Here is an 18,037-nt window from a genome sequence, read left to right as displayed (position 1 = left end):
TATTAGAATGGTAATCCATCTGTAGACTCAAAACAGATTGGAGAGATGTTAAATAATTTTTTGACATCTGTATTTACTTGGGAGACAAAGTAGCAAAGTGGCATCAACTTTATAGATCCTGTACAGATTACAGAGAAGATGGTGTTTACTATCCTGAGGCAAATCAGGGTGGATAAATCCCCAAGCTCTGACAAGGAGTTCCCTCGGACCCTACGGGAGGCAAATGCAAAAATTGCTGAGGCCCCAGCAGAAATACTTAAATCATCCTTAGTGATAGGAGACATACCAGAGGATTGGAGGATAACCAATGTTGTTCCGCTGTTTTTTTTTAAACTTAAAACATAAACCAGGAAAGTATAGGCCACTGAGTCTGACATCAGTTATTGGAAAGTATTCTAAGGGACTGGATATACAAGTATTTGGATAGATGTGGAATGATTAAGGTTAGTCAGCCTGAGTTTGTGTGTGGTAGGTCATGTTTTTTGAGAAAGTTACCAGGAAAGTGGATGAAGGCAAGGCAGTGAATGTTGTTTACATGGACTTTAGCAAGACATTTGTCAAGGTCCCTCAGGGGAGGTTGGTCAAGTTGCTTTGCATTCCAGATGAGGTAGTAAATTGGATTAAACAGTGGCTTTGTGGGAGAAGGCAGAGACTGGGAGTAGATGGTTACCTGTCTGACTGGAGGCGTGTGACTTACTGGTGTGCCACAGCAATCAGTACTGGGTCCTTTGTTGTTTGTCATCTATATCAATGATCTGGATGATAATGTGATTAACTGGATCAGCACATTTGCAGATGACACCAAAATTGAGGGTGTAGTGGACAGTGAGAAAGGCTATGAAAGCTTGCAGAGGGATCTGCATCAGCTGGAAAAATTAGCTGAAAAATGGCATATGGCATTTAATGCAGACAAGTGCAAGGTGTTGCACATCGGTAGGACCAACTAGGGTAGGTCTTACACAGTGAATGCATCACAGGTAGCTAGGGTTGTAAAAGAAAGCTTTTGGCATGTTGGCCTTCATCAATCAATGTATTGAGTACAGGAGATGGGATATTATGTTGAAATTGTATAAGACATTGGTGAGGCCTAACTTAAGAGTATTGTGTGCAGTTTTGGACACCTACCTATATTGGAGTATAAAAGTATAAATTTTAAACTTGCTATTTGCTATGCATGTACCCAATTTAGTAGGAGAATGAAATCTTAAGAATGTAGAAGACAATGGTGTGTTAATGAGAGGTAGCTAAGAGATGTAGATTAGAACATGATTAAGTCAATGGGTAAAAACAATAGTGGCAAGATGTACGTGTGGTACGTGTGAAACACAACTATAGACTATAAATATGCTAATGCAACTGGACCAGAAGATTGCTATAAAAAATGCTGTGTCCGAGGATCGGTGGGCAATCAGCGACTAGCTCAATGACTGTCTCAGCTTTGATTTGCAAATTAAAGTTTAACCCTTCTTGAAGAATCTTCTGCGTCTCTTGGTCATTTGTGGGGCACGAGAAACCACGACACCTGCAGGAAAGATGTAAACAAGGTTGAAAGAGTACGGAGAAAATTTACAAGGATGGTGCCAGGTCTGACAAACCTGGTCAGGTTTCCAGGTCTTACAAGGAAAGATTAAATGGGTCAGGACTGCGTTCCTTCGAACACAGAAGACTGAAAGGAGATTTGATAGAAGGATACAAAATTATGAGGGGTAATGATAGGGTAAATGCAAGCAGGCTTTTTCCACTGAGGTTGGCTGGGACTACAACCAGAGGTCATGGATTAAGGGTGAAAAGTGAAAAGTTTAAGGGGAACATGAGGAGAATCTTCTTCACTCAGGGTCTTGAGAGTGTGGAATGAGCTGCTAACACAAGTGGTGCATGCGAACATGATTTCAATGTTTAAGAGAAGCTTGGATAGGTGCATGGATGGAGGGGTATGGACAACTATGGTCCCAGTGGAGGTCAATGGGAGTAGACAGTTTAAATGGTTTTGGTATTGACTAGATAGGCCAAAGAGCCTGTTTTTTGTGCTGTACTACTCCATAACTCCATTCTCGGTTATCCAGATTCAACCATTGAATCACTTGCAAAGGCTTCCCTTCTGCTGCTGGATTATTGTTCAGAATGATCAATCTTTAGTCCTCTTCTGTTTCCCATCTTCATGCTGCTGCTTTGCAGCATCTTCTGAAACACTTTACTGTTTTCCACACTGAAGAGAGCCAGCTCTCCCTCACCAAGCATCTCTCTTGAACTTTCTGATTTAGTGTCTAACATACAACATCAATGAGCAGAATTTTTCTCCAACAAAATATTGTTTTTTCTCTCTCTTGTCACACCTACCTGTATCTGAATCTTTCCCTTGGAGCATCCTTTAATTTTAATCAGTCCATTGTTGATGGATGTGCTTTGAGCAGCTACCCAGTCTATACCCCAGCTATAGGTTGACTCATTATAGAGCCTAATGGCTGAGGGTAAGAGTGACCTCAGATAGTGCCCTTTGGAGCAGCGCAATTGTCTTAGTCTACTCCTGAAAGTGCTCCTCTGTTTAGCCAAGTTGGCATACAGAGGATGAGAAATATTTTCTGGAATTGCCAGTAGTTTCAAAGGGTTCTTTGTTCTACCATAGCCTCCAGTGTGTCCAGCTTGACTTGTTTAACAGAGCCAGCCTTCTAATCAGTTTATTGAGCCTGTTGGTATCACCTGTGTTGATGCCATTGCCCCAGCACATCACCGCATAGAAGATTGGACTGACGACAGCAGACTGGTAGAACATGTGAAGGAGAGGTTTGCATATTCCAAAGGACTTCAGTCTCCACAGGAAGTAGAGGTGACTCTGACCCTTCTTGTACATAGCCTCTGGGTTGGTGCTCCACTCAAGTCTGTCATCCAGGTACTTATAGGTCCTCACCACATCCACATCCTCACCATCAATAGTAATGGAACAGTTCAGGCTTAGTCTGTCTCCTTTGTCTTACCGATGTTGAGCTACAGATGACTCAGCTTGCACCATTTGACATAGTCCTCCATCAGGGCCCTTTAAACACCCAACTATTGCTGAGTCATCAGAAAATTGCAGATGACATGACTCGGTATTGTCTCTGAAGTCTGAAGTATATGGGGTGAACAGAAAGGGAGCCAGTACAGTTCCCTGTGGGGCCCCACAGCTTTCAAGCTGCACAAACTGTGGTCTGCCAGTTAGCTAGTCCATTATCCAGGATACAATACAAAATCTGCCTCGAACGGAGCTTTTCACCACACAGTGAGGGCTGTGTGGTATTGAAAGCACTTGAGAAATCTGCCCTGCTTATCCAAATGGAAGTAGGCTCTGTTCAGCAGATGGATGAACAGTATCATTGACTCCAGTGTGCTCTTGGTAGGCAAACTGCAGGGGATCGAGGGCTGATCTGACCAGGGGTCGAGTGAGCCAGGACCAGCCGCTCTTGGGTCTTCATGATGTGTGAGGTTAGGGCCGCTGGACGGTAGTCATTCATGACTTTTCATTGTCCCTTCTTGGGTACTGGACCACACATTTTCCACAGAGTTGGGACCTTTTCCAGGCTGAGACTCAGAATGAAAATGCACTGGAGAACTCCACACAGCTGCTGGGCACACTCCTTCTGGACCATGGGGTTCACACCATCCAGACCCAATGCAGCTGTGTCTAAGTTCCCCAGAGCCCTTCTCAGCTGCTCAGTAGTGAAGGTGAATCTATGATGACTGGGGAGTTGGTGGAAGGTGGTTTCTGGGGGTGAAGGGGGGTGGTTGTGAAGATTGGGACGATAGCATTTGATATATGGAGTTGTGGATGGTAGGTCCAGGGCAAGGGGGGGGATATAGACAGTGGTAGCCTGTGTTGTTCATCCAGGTATTGAACTGGAGAGGTGAGGAGGGGAGACACTGTTGCTGGGGGAACATTGGGTACCTTGGCACCTGAACTGGTGTGCTAAGGTGGGTGTGAATGGGAGGGCAATTGTCAAACTTATTGAAGAATTAGTTTAACTCATTAGCCCATTCATGGTTGCTTTCCGAGGTTCTACAGCTAGACTGATTGAAGCCAGTGATAGTCTTCATGCCTTTCCACACCTCCCGTTTGCTACACTGTGCAAGCTTGTTCTCCAGCTCGTTCAAGAAGCTATATAACTACAAGATGTTTTAGGGATATTTATATCTGGAGCATTACTTCAACAAATAACAACCAAAGGACGAGGGTGAACAGGTTCAAGCTATCAAAAGACATATTTGACATGCAGACAGAAAATGAATAGAATAAACATACAGGAAAAGTGGTAGACTCATTCAGTCATCTGAGATGATCATTGGCTTCAGATTTGTTTTAGGATTGATGAGATAAGATATGTTAGATGTCATCTGTGTGCGTCTTGTTAAAGTTATGACAACCCTTGCCAAGGTTGATCTGAAAGGCACTGTGACTCACATTCTTTTTTATTGCCATGAACAACAAGTTTGAAAAACATTTTTGAGCCACACTTCAAAGAAGAAAGTGTGAGGTAACGGGATATTTCAGTGCTAGTTGTGGAGGACTGACAACTATTTCTTCAGAATTCTCCTCTATGTTTATATTCTTCTTCCACTTCTCATATGTGTTTAACCACTCCCAAACACATTGACCTCCCTCACTCCACCACTAAGATTCAAGAAGTTGGAAAGCTTGGCCTCCCCTTAAACAGTTGGACTGACTCTCTGTCCTCGCATTGCACCAGGTGTAAAGAGTGGAGATTCAGCTGCAGCTCACAGTGAATCTAAAGATGAACCATTTGACTTGGATGCCCTCACAAGCAGTGACAATATTTCTTTTACACCACTATGTACTTTAACTTTGGCTAACAGATTAATTTGAGGGACTTTCTCCTTAAATTATTATTCAATCTCTATTGGCTGCACAATCCAGGATTGAAGACAGTTACTTAATCATGTATGATGAGAGATTTAAGAGATGTATGTTAAATCAATCATGAACATTTGCTGCACATGTACTGAGAGATGTGATGGAGAGGCATTGCCTAATGGCCATAGCTTTTCATTATTGAGTGACCAGGTGGTGAAACCAGCATTAATTGCTCTTTCCTAATTGTCGTTGCAAAGTTGACGGTGAACCACTACCTTTAATTGCCCCAGGCTTATGGTGGAGGTACTCACCCAGCACTGTTAGGTAGAAGGTTCCGGATAGTGAGTTGACCACAGGCTGACATGGGTTCTGGCATGTCTGGATAATTTCTGTAGCTAGGTAAGAAGTTTCTGCCCAACAGTATGCACTCTTCTGGGGTGTTCAGTATATAATGGTGGTAATCAAGGTGTCAAGGTTAGGTGGTTAAGCTTTCCCTTTTTGGAAATGGTTATTGTCTGCTGTTTGTGTAGCACAATGTTACAACACTATCACACAATGCCTGAATATTTTCCAGAATTTGCTGCATCCAGGTATGGACTGTTTCATTTGTTCAGTTGCTGCAAATTGATTGAACATTATGCAGTCATCAGCAAACATCTCCACTTATGAAACTATGGGACATAGCCTTAAGATTCAGGGGAATAGATGTAGGACAGAGATGAGGAGAAACTGCTTTCATCTGAGAGTAATGAATCTGTGAATTCTTTGCCCAGAGAAGCTGTAGAGCCTTCTTCATTAAATATACTTAGACACAGTTAGATAAATTGTTTCCATAGCAGCAGAATTAAGGGCCATGGGTTAAAAACAAGCAAGTGGAATATAGTCCACTGCCAGATCAACCATATTGAATGGTGGAGCAAGTTCGATTGGCCAGATGGTCTTCTCCTGCTTCTATTTCTGATATTCTTATGAAGCAGCCGAAGATTGTTGGACCTAGAGCACTGAGGAGCTCTGTTAATCATGTCCTTGGCTCAGGCAAATGATCTCCAAAAGCTGTAGCCACCTTCTTTAATGCAAGGTATGACTATAGCCCTTGAACATAGATCTTCAATCTATGTTTGAAGCAAGGCTGTAATGAGATCTGGAGCCAGGTGGTCATTGTCAAATCCAAACCAAGCTTACTGAGCATATTATTTCCATGTTAATGCTGTTTGATGGTATAGGTTGATGAGATCTTCCAGCAGTTTGCTGATCATTGAGAATAGCCTTTCCGGGTTGATAATTATTCAAATATATGAATCTGTTCTGCGCTACCTTTTCCCTTTTCCTAGTTTGGAAAAGTAAAGAGGTCCTGAAAAAAGACTGCAGGGAGTTAGGGGGGAAGTTGAGAAGCAGAACCACAAAAGTAATAATCTTGGGATTACTGCCTGTGCCACGCGACAGTGAGAATAGGAGTAGAATAAGGTGGAGGATAAATGCGTGGCTGAGGGATTGGAGCAGGGGCAGGGATTCAGATTTCTGAATCATTGGGACCTCTTTTGGGGCAGGTATGACTGAACTGAAGAGACTAGGGAAGAGGAAGTTGGGTCACAAATAGAGAAAGCTTGTAGACAGTGAGAGAGGGAGGAAAGGCAGGTGATAGAGAAGGGACGCGCTCAGACCGAAAGTTTGAGATGCGTCTGTTTTAATGCAAGGAGTGTTGTGAACAAAGTGGATGAGCTTAGAACGTGGATCAGTACTTGGAGATATGACGTGGTGGCCATGACAGAAACTTGGAAGGCTGAGGGACAGGAATGGTTGCTTCAAGTGCTGGGTTTTAAATGTTTCAGAAAGGACAAGGAAGGAGGTAAAAGAGGTGGGGACGTGGCACTGTTGATCAGAGGTAATGTCATGGCTACAGAAAAGGTGGACACCATGGAGAGATTGTCTATAGTGTCTCTGTGGGTGGAGGTTAGGAACAGGAAGGGGTCAATAACTTTACTAGGTGTTGTTTATAGGCCACCCAATAAGTTAGGGAACCAGATCCTGGAAAGGTGTAATAATAACAGAGTTGTTGTGATGGGAGATTTTAATTTCCCAAATATCGATTGGCATCTCCCTAGAGCAAGGGGTTTAGATGGGGTGGAATTTGTTAGGTGTGTTCAAGAAGGTTTCTTGACACAATATGTAGATAAGCCTACGAGAGGAGAGGCTGTACTTGATTTGGCATTGGGAAATGAACCTGGTCAGGTGTCAGATCTCTCAGTGGGAGAGCATTTTGGAGATAGTGATCATAATTCTATCTCCTTTACAATAACATTGGAGAGGGATAGGAACAGACAAGTTAGAAAAGCGTTTAGTTGGAGTAAGGGGAATTATGAGGCTATCAGGCAGGAAATTGGAAGCTTAAATCGGAAACACATGTTCTCAGGGAAAAGTACAGAAGAAATGTGGCAAATGTTCAGGGGATATTTGTGTGGAGTTCTGCATAGGTATCTTCCAATGAGACAGGGAAGTTATGGTAGGGTACAGGAACTGTGGTGTACAAAGGCTGTAATAAATCTAGTCAAGAAGTAAAGAAAAGCTTACAAAAGGTTCAGAGAGCTAGGTAATGTTAGAGATCTAGAAGATTATAAGGCTAATAGGAAGGAGCTTAAGAAGGAAATTAGGAGCACCAGAAGGGGCCATAAGAAGGCCTTGGGCAGGCAGGATTAAGGAAAGCCCCAAGGCATTCTACAAGTATGTGAAGAGCAAGAGGATAAGACGTGAAAGAAATATCAAGTGTGACAGTGGGGAAAGTGTGTATGGAACCGGAGGAGATAGCAGAGGTACTTAATGAATACTTTACTTCAGTATTCAGTATGGAAAAGGATCTTGAAGATTGTAGTGATGACTTGCAGCGGACTGAAAAGCTTGAGCATGTAGATATTAAGAAAGAATATGTGCTGGAGCTTTTGGAAAGCAACAGGTTGGATAAGTCGCTGGGACCGGATGAGATGTACCCCAGGCTACTGAGGGAGGAGATTGCTGAGCCTCTGGTAATGATCTTTGCATCATCAATAGGGACAGGAGAGGTTACAGAGGATTGGAGGGTTGCGGATGTTGTTCCTCTATTCAAGAAAGGGAGTAGAGATAGCCCAGGAAATTATAGACCAGTGAGTCTTACTTCAGTGGTTGGTAAGTTGATGGAGAAGATCCTGAGAGGCAGGATTTATGAACATCTGGAGAGGTATAATATGGTCAGGAATGGTCAGCATGGCTTTGTCAAGGGCAGGTCGTGCCTTATGGGCCTGATTGAATTTTTTGAGGATGTGACTAAACACATTGATGAAGGAAGAGGAATAGATGTAGTGTATATGGATTTCAGCAAGGCATTTGATAAGGTACCCCATGCAAGGCTTATTGAGAAAGTAAGGAGGCATGGGATCCAAGAGGACCTTGCTTTGTGGATCCAGAACTGGCTTGCCCACAAAAGGCAAAGAATGGTTGTAGATGGGTCATATTCTGCATGGAGGTTGGTCACCAGTGGGGGTGCCTCATGGATTTGTTCTGGGACCCTTATTCTTCATGATTTTTATAAATGACCTGGATGAGGAAGTGGAGGGATGGGTTAGTGAGTTTGCTGATGACACAAAGGTTGGAGGTGTTGTGGATAGTGTGGAGGGCTGTCAGAGGTTACAGCAGGACATTGTCAGGATGCAAAACTGGGCTGAGAAGTGGCAGATGGAGTTCAACCCAGATAAGTGTAAAGTGGTTCATTTTGGTAGGTCAAATATGATGGCAGAATATAGTATTAATGGCAAGACTCTTGGCGGTGTGGAGGATCAGAGGAATCTTGGTGTCCGAGTCCATAGGACGCTCAAAGCAGTTGCGTAGGTTGACTCTGTGGTTAAGAAGACATACGGTGTTTTGGCCTTCATCAATCGTAGAATTCAATTTAGGAGCCGAGAGGCAATGTTGCAGCTATATAGGACCCTGGTCAGACCCCACTTGGAGTACTGTGCTCATTTCTGGTCTCCTCACTACAGGTAGGATGTGGAAGCCATAGAAAGGGTGCAGAGGAGATTTATAAGGATGTTGCCTGGATTGGGGAGCATGCCTCATGAGAACAGGTTGAGTGAACTCGGCCTTTTCTCCTTGGAGCAACGGAGGATGAGAGGTGACCTGATAGAGGTATATATAAGATGATGAGATGCATTGATTGTGTGGATAGTCAAGAGACTTTTTCTCAGGGCTGAAATTGTTGCCACAAGAGGACAGAGGTTTAAGGTGCTGGGGAGTAGGTACAGAGATGTCAGGGGTAAGTTTTTTTACTTGAGAGAGTGGTGAGTGAGTGGAATGGACTGCCAGCAGCGGTGGTGGAGGTGGATACGATAGGGTCTTTTAAGAGACTTTTGGATAGGTACAAGGAGCTCAGAAAAATAGAGGGCTATAGGTAAGTCTAGTAATTTCTAAGATAGGGACATGTTCGGCACAACTTTGTGGGCCAAAGGGCCTGTATTGTGCTGTAGGTTTTCTATGTTTCTATGTTACTAAGTGCAGGGTATTCCTGAACAATTTCCCAGTGTTGAATAGATGTCATTATTGTAACTATTCTGAGGAAGATTGAGGTTTGAATGTATTGACATAAAAACCTAACAATGTTATTAAAATGAGCATTACTGGACAGCATAGTGTTGCAGCTGCCTTACAGATCCAGGGAACTGGGTTCAATTCCAACTTCTAGTACTGACTGTATGGAGTTTTCACATGGTTCAGATTCTCTGGTTTCTTTGCATATCCCTGAGATGTGCATCTTGGTCAGTTAACTGGCCGTATAAATTTCCCCTAATGTGTAGGTGTGTGGTAGAACGGGGGTGAGTTGATGGGAATGTGGGGAGAATAAAATGGGGCTTGTATAGGATTCTTGTATATAATGCTTGATGTTTGACACAGACCTGATGGACTGAAGGACCTGTTTCCATGTTGTGTGGCACGATGACTAATACATATTCTTTATCTCACTGACTTGATAAAATAACATTTTAATCAGAGCTTGTATTATCATTCTCAAACTTGTGTTAGAAATAAAGAATGTTTTGAAACATATTATTCTGTTCCTAAATAGTGGTAACACAGGAATATATGGCTAGACTAATGAAATCGGTTTTATGACTGTATCTGACAGGCACCCAATAGACTGGCATTGCGTAAGTAGCTATACTGATTGAATTAATATCCACAATCAGTGCTTCAGTAAAGAGCCAAGTGTTAATAGGCCGAATTGCTAGAGGACTGGAATGTAAATCAATCAAGTTTTTGCTGTTTTATCAAGTTTATAAGGCACTATCTGAAACAGTATGCAGTGTTGGTCAGTTGTTACTACCACGAGTAGTATCTTCTTGAGTGCTTTCAGTGGGGAATCAAGAGAGAGAGGCTGTATATTTGGAATCAAAACATTCTGGAAAAGCTGTTGAATGATTTGACAGCCCATTGTGGAAGAAATCATCTATTTGGATCAAAATGGTAGTTTCAAAAGGAAGAAATGCATGTCCCCTACATTTTTTTGGATCAAGGGCTGTCCCCTCTGCTGAGCCCCATATCTACTGTTTGCTAGAATGTGCCATTTTATCTATTGCTGATGTACTAAGAGCCTCAAAGAGTTGATGCAGAGTTTCACCAACCTAGCAAAGGTCTAGTATAACTGTGTTCTGGTCTTAATTGAACACGCTCAGATTGCCCAGTTCCAGGTGCAAAGTTAGAAGGGTGCTAGCAACAACAGGCCCTGATTTTCATTGTGTTGGTAAAAAGCTCAAAGAAAATGCATGCTCAATTTTACACACAACTTTAACATCTGCATTACAAGTGAAACTGGCATTTACCTAACCAATTCTGGAGGATGTGATAGTCCTGCAGTATTCCCAAAACAATATAATGAGGTTATAACCGTTATTTGAGTTGGACTGTTGAGCAGTTTAGTTGTTTCAAATCTGCTGTTCCATATTCAAACTGTGTCTGGAGGGAATACATACAGTATTATGTTCAGAGTTGTCCTTTTTGGTACCTGTCTCATCCTGGTGCTAATAGGAGTGGGAACAGCCTGAGGGCATGTGTTCTTGCATTAAAGATTCTAAGGCTCAAGTGTAACTGTTCCTCTGTAATGTTGGTGTTGATATTGGAGCAGAGTTTGGATGAAACCATGCAGTTAATTGCTTATGCAAGTCGTGTGATAGATCATGAAGTACAAGTCTGCAGGGTTGGCTTTGACACTGGTGTTTGCATTGTATCTCTGCAGGTTACAATGCTCCATATCTGTCTGTGTATAGTGAGAATGCTGTAGATGTATTTGATGTGAACACAATGGAATGGATTCAGACAGTTGCACTAAAAAAGGTAAGCTTTTTTACACTCATTTGTTCCACTTAATGTTTTTTTTGTTTTTAATATATCTTGCTATGACTATTTCAGTCAGTCAGATCACTTCCCGAACTTCCTTCTAAGAGTCTTAACATTTGCCCTAATCCATCACTAAAATGCTTTATCCCCAGATTCTTCCTGCATTGTCCTGGCATCATATCCAGGGTCTGCACACTCTTTCTAAGGTTAAGCACAGTATTCTGTATTTTAAATTAATAATCTGAATGAAATTCCTGTAGTGATTTTTTTCTGTGTGAGGTTTCACATCCCCTGAGCTATCTCAATCACTTTTTGTATTTGTCGGTTGAATTTTGAAAGAGTGTATAGATGTATACAGGTAGACAAGGCAGTGAAGATGTACTTACCTTCATCAGACAGGACATTGAGTACAAGAGTTGGAACATCCATGTTACAGCCATGTTGAGACTACACCTGGAATTTTGCTTGCATATCCTACTATAGGAAGGATGTAATTAATTGAGAGGGGTTGCAGAGAAGATACACGAGGATGCTTCCAGGTCCAGAGGCTTGAGTATAAGGAGAGAAATGGATAGACTGGGGCTGTTTTCCCTGGCTTGCCAACTTTAAAGTGGCTTATAAAATTACAGGGGCCATTAATAAGATAGGTAGTCAGTGTCTTAGTCCCAGGGTAGGAAATTCTATAGGTAAAAGGAGACTGGAGGAACAGGTTTTTCACACAGAGGATGGCAGGTAAGTGGAAGAAGCTGCTCAAGGAAATGGTAAGGTCGCTCCAATTATGTTTAAAAGACTTTTGGGCAGGTATGTAGAAAGGAAAGGTTTAGAGGGATATTAGGCCAAATGGGATGAGCTCAGGATGGTACTGAGGCCAATATGTACAAGTTGTGCCGAGGAGCCTGTTTCTGTGCTGCATGACCATACGTCTATTCAACCATTCTTCAGAGTTCTACCATCTGGGGTGTCATTTAATTTTTTAGTCATCTGTGCCTATCTTTCTGGCTGATTTGTTTTAATAACATTGCATGTCAAGCCTATCTGTTTTCTCACTGCACTATAACCCACTAAGCAGCAGCTGAGATCTGGAGACAAAAGCACCTTTGGATATTCCATATGGGCCTGAGTTACGAAGATGTTAAAGTTCTGTTTCAGGAATACCTTATTAGATTTTTCACAATGAGCTTGTCTCGTTACAGGTTCGGCCACTTAATACAGAGGGATCACTAAACCTGCTTGGCCTTGAGACAATCAGGTTAATCTATTTCAAAAATAAGATGGCAGGTATGTCCATTAAATGACTTTTGCCTTGATGTAAAATGTCAGACCTTACTGCAATCATTTCAGGGTTGGCTAAATGATAGTAAGTTTCTCAGCCAGAAAAATTGAGTGGCCAGAATGTTTAGCATGAATGAAAGTGTAAAATTTAAGACCTCCAAAGTCTCACAGTCCTTCACATGACTCCTTTCCTACAATTTTGTGGCATGAACATCTCAGTTATGCTCCACTTTTTGTAAAACATGAGTAAATCATTACCAAATCCTGAATTATTCTATTGTAACTGTAAAATCCTGCTGGTTTTCCTTGATATTAAAATAGAATCAGCCTTTCCCCAAGAGAAATCTTTCAATCTAGAAAAACTTCTGACAGCAACAATTCTCATCTGCTGATGATTGATCTCACCATGAGAATCAAGAACTAAGGGCTTTTTGTTAGGGTTGGAGGGTCATGAACTGGGGGCATTCACTTAAGGTGACGGGAAAATTTAAAAGGGGCCCGAGGGCCGGTTTCTTCATGGAGAGAGTGGTGGTATAATGAACAAGCTGCCAAAAGAAGTGGTTGAGGCAGGCACATTAACAATATATAAAGGTCATTTGGACAGGTACGCGGATAGAAAAAGTTGGAGGGATATAGGCCAAATACGGACAAGTAGGTCAGCATGGACTAGTTGGGCCAAAGGGCCTGTTTCCCTGATGTGTGACTTAATGTGCCTTTGTACATTGGTATCACATCAGAGCATAGTGTATAACGGACTGGCCAAGTCAATGACTAAACATCAGAAACAAGAGACAGATTGCTCATAATCAGTAACTAAGGATCTCACATTGTATCATCTTCCTGTCACATGATCATCTCTCTTAAGCTGTTTGTTTCACTCCCACAGAAGGGGATGAGCTTGTGGTTCCCGAAACATCTGACAACAGCCGCAAACAGATGGTCCGGACCAGAAGCAAGAGGAGATATTCTTTCCGGGTTCCTGAAGAGGAGAGGCTTCAACAGAGGAGGTGGGCAATATGGCAAACACAAACCTTTGACCTCCTCCAGCTTCCAAACTTGCCTAGCCCTCCTCTGAAGCCTTCTCTCCCACTTGAGTTCTTCTTCCATTCTAACCTCTGGGCTCCAATCACCAATAGGGGTTACATTCTTGCCACTGGCTCTAAGGAGTTTTTAACATTCTTCCCATGACCACCTGGGTTTCTTCCGGGCGCTCCAGTTTTTTCCCATGTTCCAAATGTGTATGGTTAGGGTTTGGGTTTCTGAGTTGTGGGCATGCTACATTGATGCTGGAAGCATGGCAAGACTTCGAGCTGCCCCCAGCACAATCCTCACTGATCTGATTTGATGCAAATGATGCCCTTCAATGTACATGTGACAAATAATCCAATCCAGTAAATTTCCTCCCTCAACTATGCATGACCCTGCTCCCTCCTTTTAGAAATGGAAATAAGTAGTGGAAAGGAATGTAAAGATGGAAAACAATGACAGGTTCTACTTATGGAAGCTCTCAGCAGATGCTCAATTCTTTCACTGTGGTTAATAAAGGAAAATAACTCCCTTTCCAGAATCTTCTACCCATGTTGTAGGTCCATCAAACACCATCCAGCAATGTCCTGCAGTGGGAAATGAGAACAGTGCACATTCCACACTGCTTACTCAGTGACTAAAAGCTGACAAGTGAGATCATTAGTAACTTGCAGATATTTGCTGCTACTAGCAATGGCCCAATTTGTGTCAGGCAGCCGGTGTTGATGCTCTGGAAGGTAAAGCTGTGGTTCTAAACGAAAGGATTTGGTGGGGTCGTGGTTTGTTGGTGCTGTGACAGCTGCTGACATTTACACTCCAGACACACCGCCATCCGTCCACATTAACCTTGCTGAGGCCGGGGAAGAAAAGGAAGGGAAAGTAAAACAAGTTGCTTCCCTGTATGTCTTGACCAGCTCAAAATTATAAACAGTGAAAAGTCTTCCTGCTGGTGAAAGAAAGACCAAGTTGAACCACAGGAAAGGTATGATAGTTACTTTTGAATTTATTTGACTATGAAATACTTTAGTCTGATTTTTTGTTTCAGAGAGATGCTTCGTGATCCAGAAATGAGGTCCAAATTAATCTCAAACCCAACTAATTTCAACCATATTGTACACATGGGGCCAGGTGATGGCATACAGATTTTGAAGGACCTTCCAATGGTAAGTCACAGACTTAAAGATGTACGGGGTACATCTTTTAATGACCTTACAGAATGTCCTTTCACTCATTCAAATCCTTTTGTAATCAGGATTAACTCCTAAAGACCACACTGAGACTGAACCAGTGGGGAAACCTAGTCGGCAGAATTCAATTGTTATTTCTGGATATTCACTTTATAGATAGATACTTTATTGATCCCAAAGGAAATTACAGTGTCACAGTAGCATTACAAATGCACAGATACAAATACTAGAAAAATTAAGTTCCCACAAACAGCCTAACAGGAGGGAGTCATCTCTTCACTGGCTAAAGCTCATTACAGAGCCCAATGGCTGAGGGTAAGAATGACCTCATATAGCACTCTTTGGAACAGCACAGTTGTCTTAGTCTGTTACTGAAAGTGCTCCTGTTCAGCCAAAGTGGCATGTAGAGGGTGAGAAACATTGCCCAGGATTGCCAGGATGTTCCATAGGATCCTTTGTTCTACCATCGCCTCCAGTGTGACCAGTTTTCCTGTAACACAGCCAGCCCTTCTAATCAGTTTATTGAGCCTGTTGGCATCACCCGTGTTGATGCCATTGCCCCAGCACACCACTGCATAGAAGATTTTTACTGGTGACAACAGACTGGCAGAACATGTGAAAGAGAGGCCTGCATACTCCAAAGAATCTCAGTCCCCTCAAGAAGTAGAGGTGACTCTGGCCCTTCTTGTACGCAGCTTTTGTGTTGGTGCTCCACTCAAGTCTGTCATCCAGGTGCACCCCTGAGTACTTGAGGTACTTGTAGGTCTTCACCACATCCACATACTCAATTATATTAAAAAATATAATTTTTAATATATTCTGATTGCTTTGTGTTGACTATAATATGTAGTCACTTTCTGCAATACCTGGAACTGTTAATTCTCCTGTTGATTTGTGTTTTCATTTCTTATCATACTTCTATTCTCCTTTGATAGCCAGGCTCCCCTCATCCACCTCCCCGACATCACTTCAACCTGATCTCTACTCCAACCAACTTCGAGCATGTCTATCACATGACCGCCCATTCTGCTGAGAACTTCCTGAGCCATGATTCCACAACCCCCACCTGCTCCCCTGTACAAGTTTCTGCCTCCAGCTCATCACATTCTATGATACCCAGGGTATGGTGTGTGTGCTGATCATCTCGCTAACCATAGTATGCAGTGCCCGTGTGTGTGTGCACTAACACTGCATTACCCTATCTGCTTCAGCCCTAAACATTCTCCAGCCAGGCACTGCTTTCCTAGCCTCTTGGTTCAAAGCTCCTGGTATTTCTCTTTTGAGGTTGGTGGACTTAACTTCTGAACTTAATCATGTGATTGCAACCAAATATGATCTTATGATCTTCTGAAAGGCAGAGATATCAGAGGCACTTCATCCACAGAGAGTGATCTGTAGAAAATGCTCCCAAATGGAATGAGATCACTAAAGAAAGACCTTCAGACATTCCAAGTGCCTCACAGCTTAAAAAAAGGTAATTTAAGGAGAGAGAAGTGGAGGTTTGCTGATATTTCTATGGAGTTTAGAAGTTTGGGAGATGATCTCATTGAAAAATTTGAGATCCTGAGGGACATTTTAGAACAGATGCTGAGCGAATATATCATGGTGGGACTACCTGGAACCATGGTTATAGTATAACCATGGACTGAGGAGCGGGCACGAGGACAAGATCAGATGGACCAGAGAATACAGTTAGTAACTTCCAGTAATTGCTATTACCTGGCAGATGATTAGCAGACAGCAGGCTCCCAAAACTAGTGGTGTGAATGCTACGGAGCGCTCACAACACTGTCACATAGTTAAGGAGATCTTTAATGTAAACCCAAGAGAACTAACCAGTCTGAGGCACTTGCAGACCCAGCACTGCAGCACTCCTGATGCTTAATAACTGACCTGGAAATGAGACCTTCTGAACATTTTGCAAAAGATGCAATCAAATGCTTGTTTTTCTTGCCACTCAATATGATCCTAACTTTGTGCGTTATTTGAATGTGATCTGAAACAGTTTTAACACAAGAAGATGTTGTTTTAATCATCCAAGCTATTTCAAGCAATTTTAAGATTGGTCAGTTAAATTCAAAATAAAAACAGAAAATGGTGGTGGTGCAGCAGGTCAGGTCCCATCTGATGAGAGAGCAACAATACTTTCTGTTGCATTGCAATGTAAATTCTCTCTTTAGAACCTGGAACCTGATGAATCTTTTGAGATAACTGAGTTACCTTCTTGTAGTTCTAATTAAACTGGGATCTTGTGTGCTCTGTGTGTATTGATCATGGTGGTTGTCTGCTGCTGAATCTTCAAACTGTTCTTTATCTCTCTGTGGTGATAATATTCTGTGCAGGACAGTATTATGCAGGTGGAGAGTGTCGCTTGTTGGATATACTTTGTTGTTTCTGTACCCTTGCCATTTTGCTCACAGAGAGAAGAATTTGCTGAAACTTTTAGATAAATTAGATATTGCAGTGATATTACCTGCACTGTTCACAGAAGATAATTTGTCAATGAAACCACATCCAACAAAGCTCCTCAGTGCACTGACAAACAGTCTGCTGGAGGAACTCAGCCTGTTGAGCAGTATCGCCAGCATGTCAACATTGATGCAAGGTTTTGACCCAAAACATTAACAACTCTTCTCCCACCACATATACTGCTTGTTGTCTGAACAGAACCGCTAGTGACAGAGGAGCAGGATGATCACATTTAGGGAAGGACTGCGGGTAGTGGTATTCTGTGAGTGGGACTGACACCCATTGTGCTAACCTCCTGACTCCAAATAGTTGATTATCTTCTTTTCTCCCTTGGCACCTTGTAGAACTTGCGGCCTCAGGATGAGAAGAGTCGGACCATGTTTAGTGCTTCTGTCAGCATACCTGCCATTGCACGGTCTCGCACAGAGCCAGGACGCTCCATGAGTGCTAGCAGTGGTCTCTCATCAAGTAAGACTTTGCACTCACTTTCCTTCCTGAAAAAATTTGTAATCCTGTGGTGGTCCTGTTGTGATACCATGGTTACTGCTGCTGCCACCTGCATCACATAATTCCATGGACCAGAGGAGGGGGTCAGGGAGCCCTTTGTTCCAATAGTGAGCTGATAAGTGCTGTGAGGAATGTGCTCACCAGCTAACACCCTTTCCAGTATCAACAGGATGGACCAAATGAGGACAACCACTCAGAAAACTTAGCCCCAACCACAAACAGGCCCTTCTCTTCAGTCTACTAGAGGCCAAAGTTCCTGCTCTCTCCAGTCCCCTCCCATCTTCTGTCTGTTGGGCAATGAGTTCCTGATTACAAACACATGTACCCTGTCATGGGTTCTCATAATAATGCAGGCAAATGGGATTAGCATGGATAGCTA

At 42.6% G+C, this 18,037-nt stretch overlaps 1 protein-coding gene across 10 annotated transcripts in view; it reads left to right on the top strand.

Annotated features, from left to right (window-relative positions):
* Positions 1–18,037, top strand: part of LOC140733174 (serine/threonine-protein kinase MRCK alpha-like) — a 575,430-nt gene that overhangs the window by 550,555 nt on the left and 6,838 nt on the right. For 5 of the 10 annotated variants that reach the window (XM_073056117.1, XM_073056119.1, XM_073056124.1 and 2 more), the window contains 6 exons: positions 11,097–11,194; positions 12,391–12,475; positions 13,356–13,476; positions 14,541–14,658; positions 15,618–15,803; positions 17,496–17,619. In XM_073056117.1, the coding sequence (XP_072912218.1) occupies positions 11,097–11,194; positions 12,391–12,475; positions 13,356–13,476; positions 14,541–14,658; positions 15,618–15,803; positions 17,496–17,619 (732 nt within the window). The remainder of the gene's footprint in view (positions 1–11,096; positions 11,195–12,390; positions 12,476–13,355; positions 13,477–14,540; positions 14,659–15,617; positions 15,804–17,495; positions 17,620–18,037) is intronic. The other 5 variants (XM_073056122.1, XM_073056123.1, XM_073056125.1 and 2 more) reach the window with 2 other exon arrangements.

The sequence above is a fragment of the Hemitrygon akajei genome, chromosome 9, assembly GCF_048418815.1.
Source record: "Hemitrygon akajei chromosome 9, sHemAka1.3, whole genome shotgun sequence".
Taxonomy (NCBI): Eukaryota; Metazoa; Chordata; class Chondrichthyes; order Myliobatiformes; family Dasyatidae; genus Hemitrygon; species Hemitrygon akajei.
Note: the sequence above shows the minus strand (reverse complement) of the source record. Positions and strands in the feature narration are given on the sequence as shown.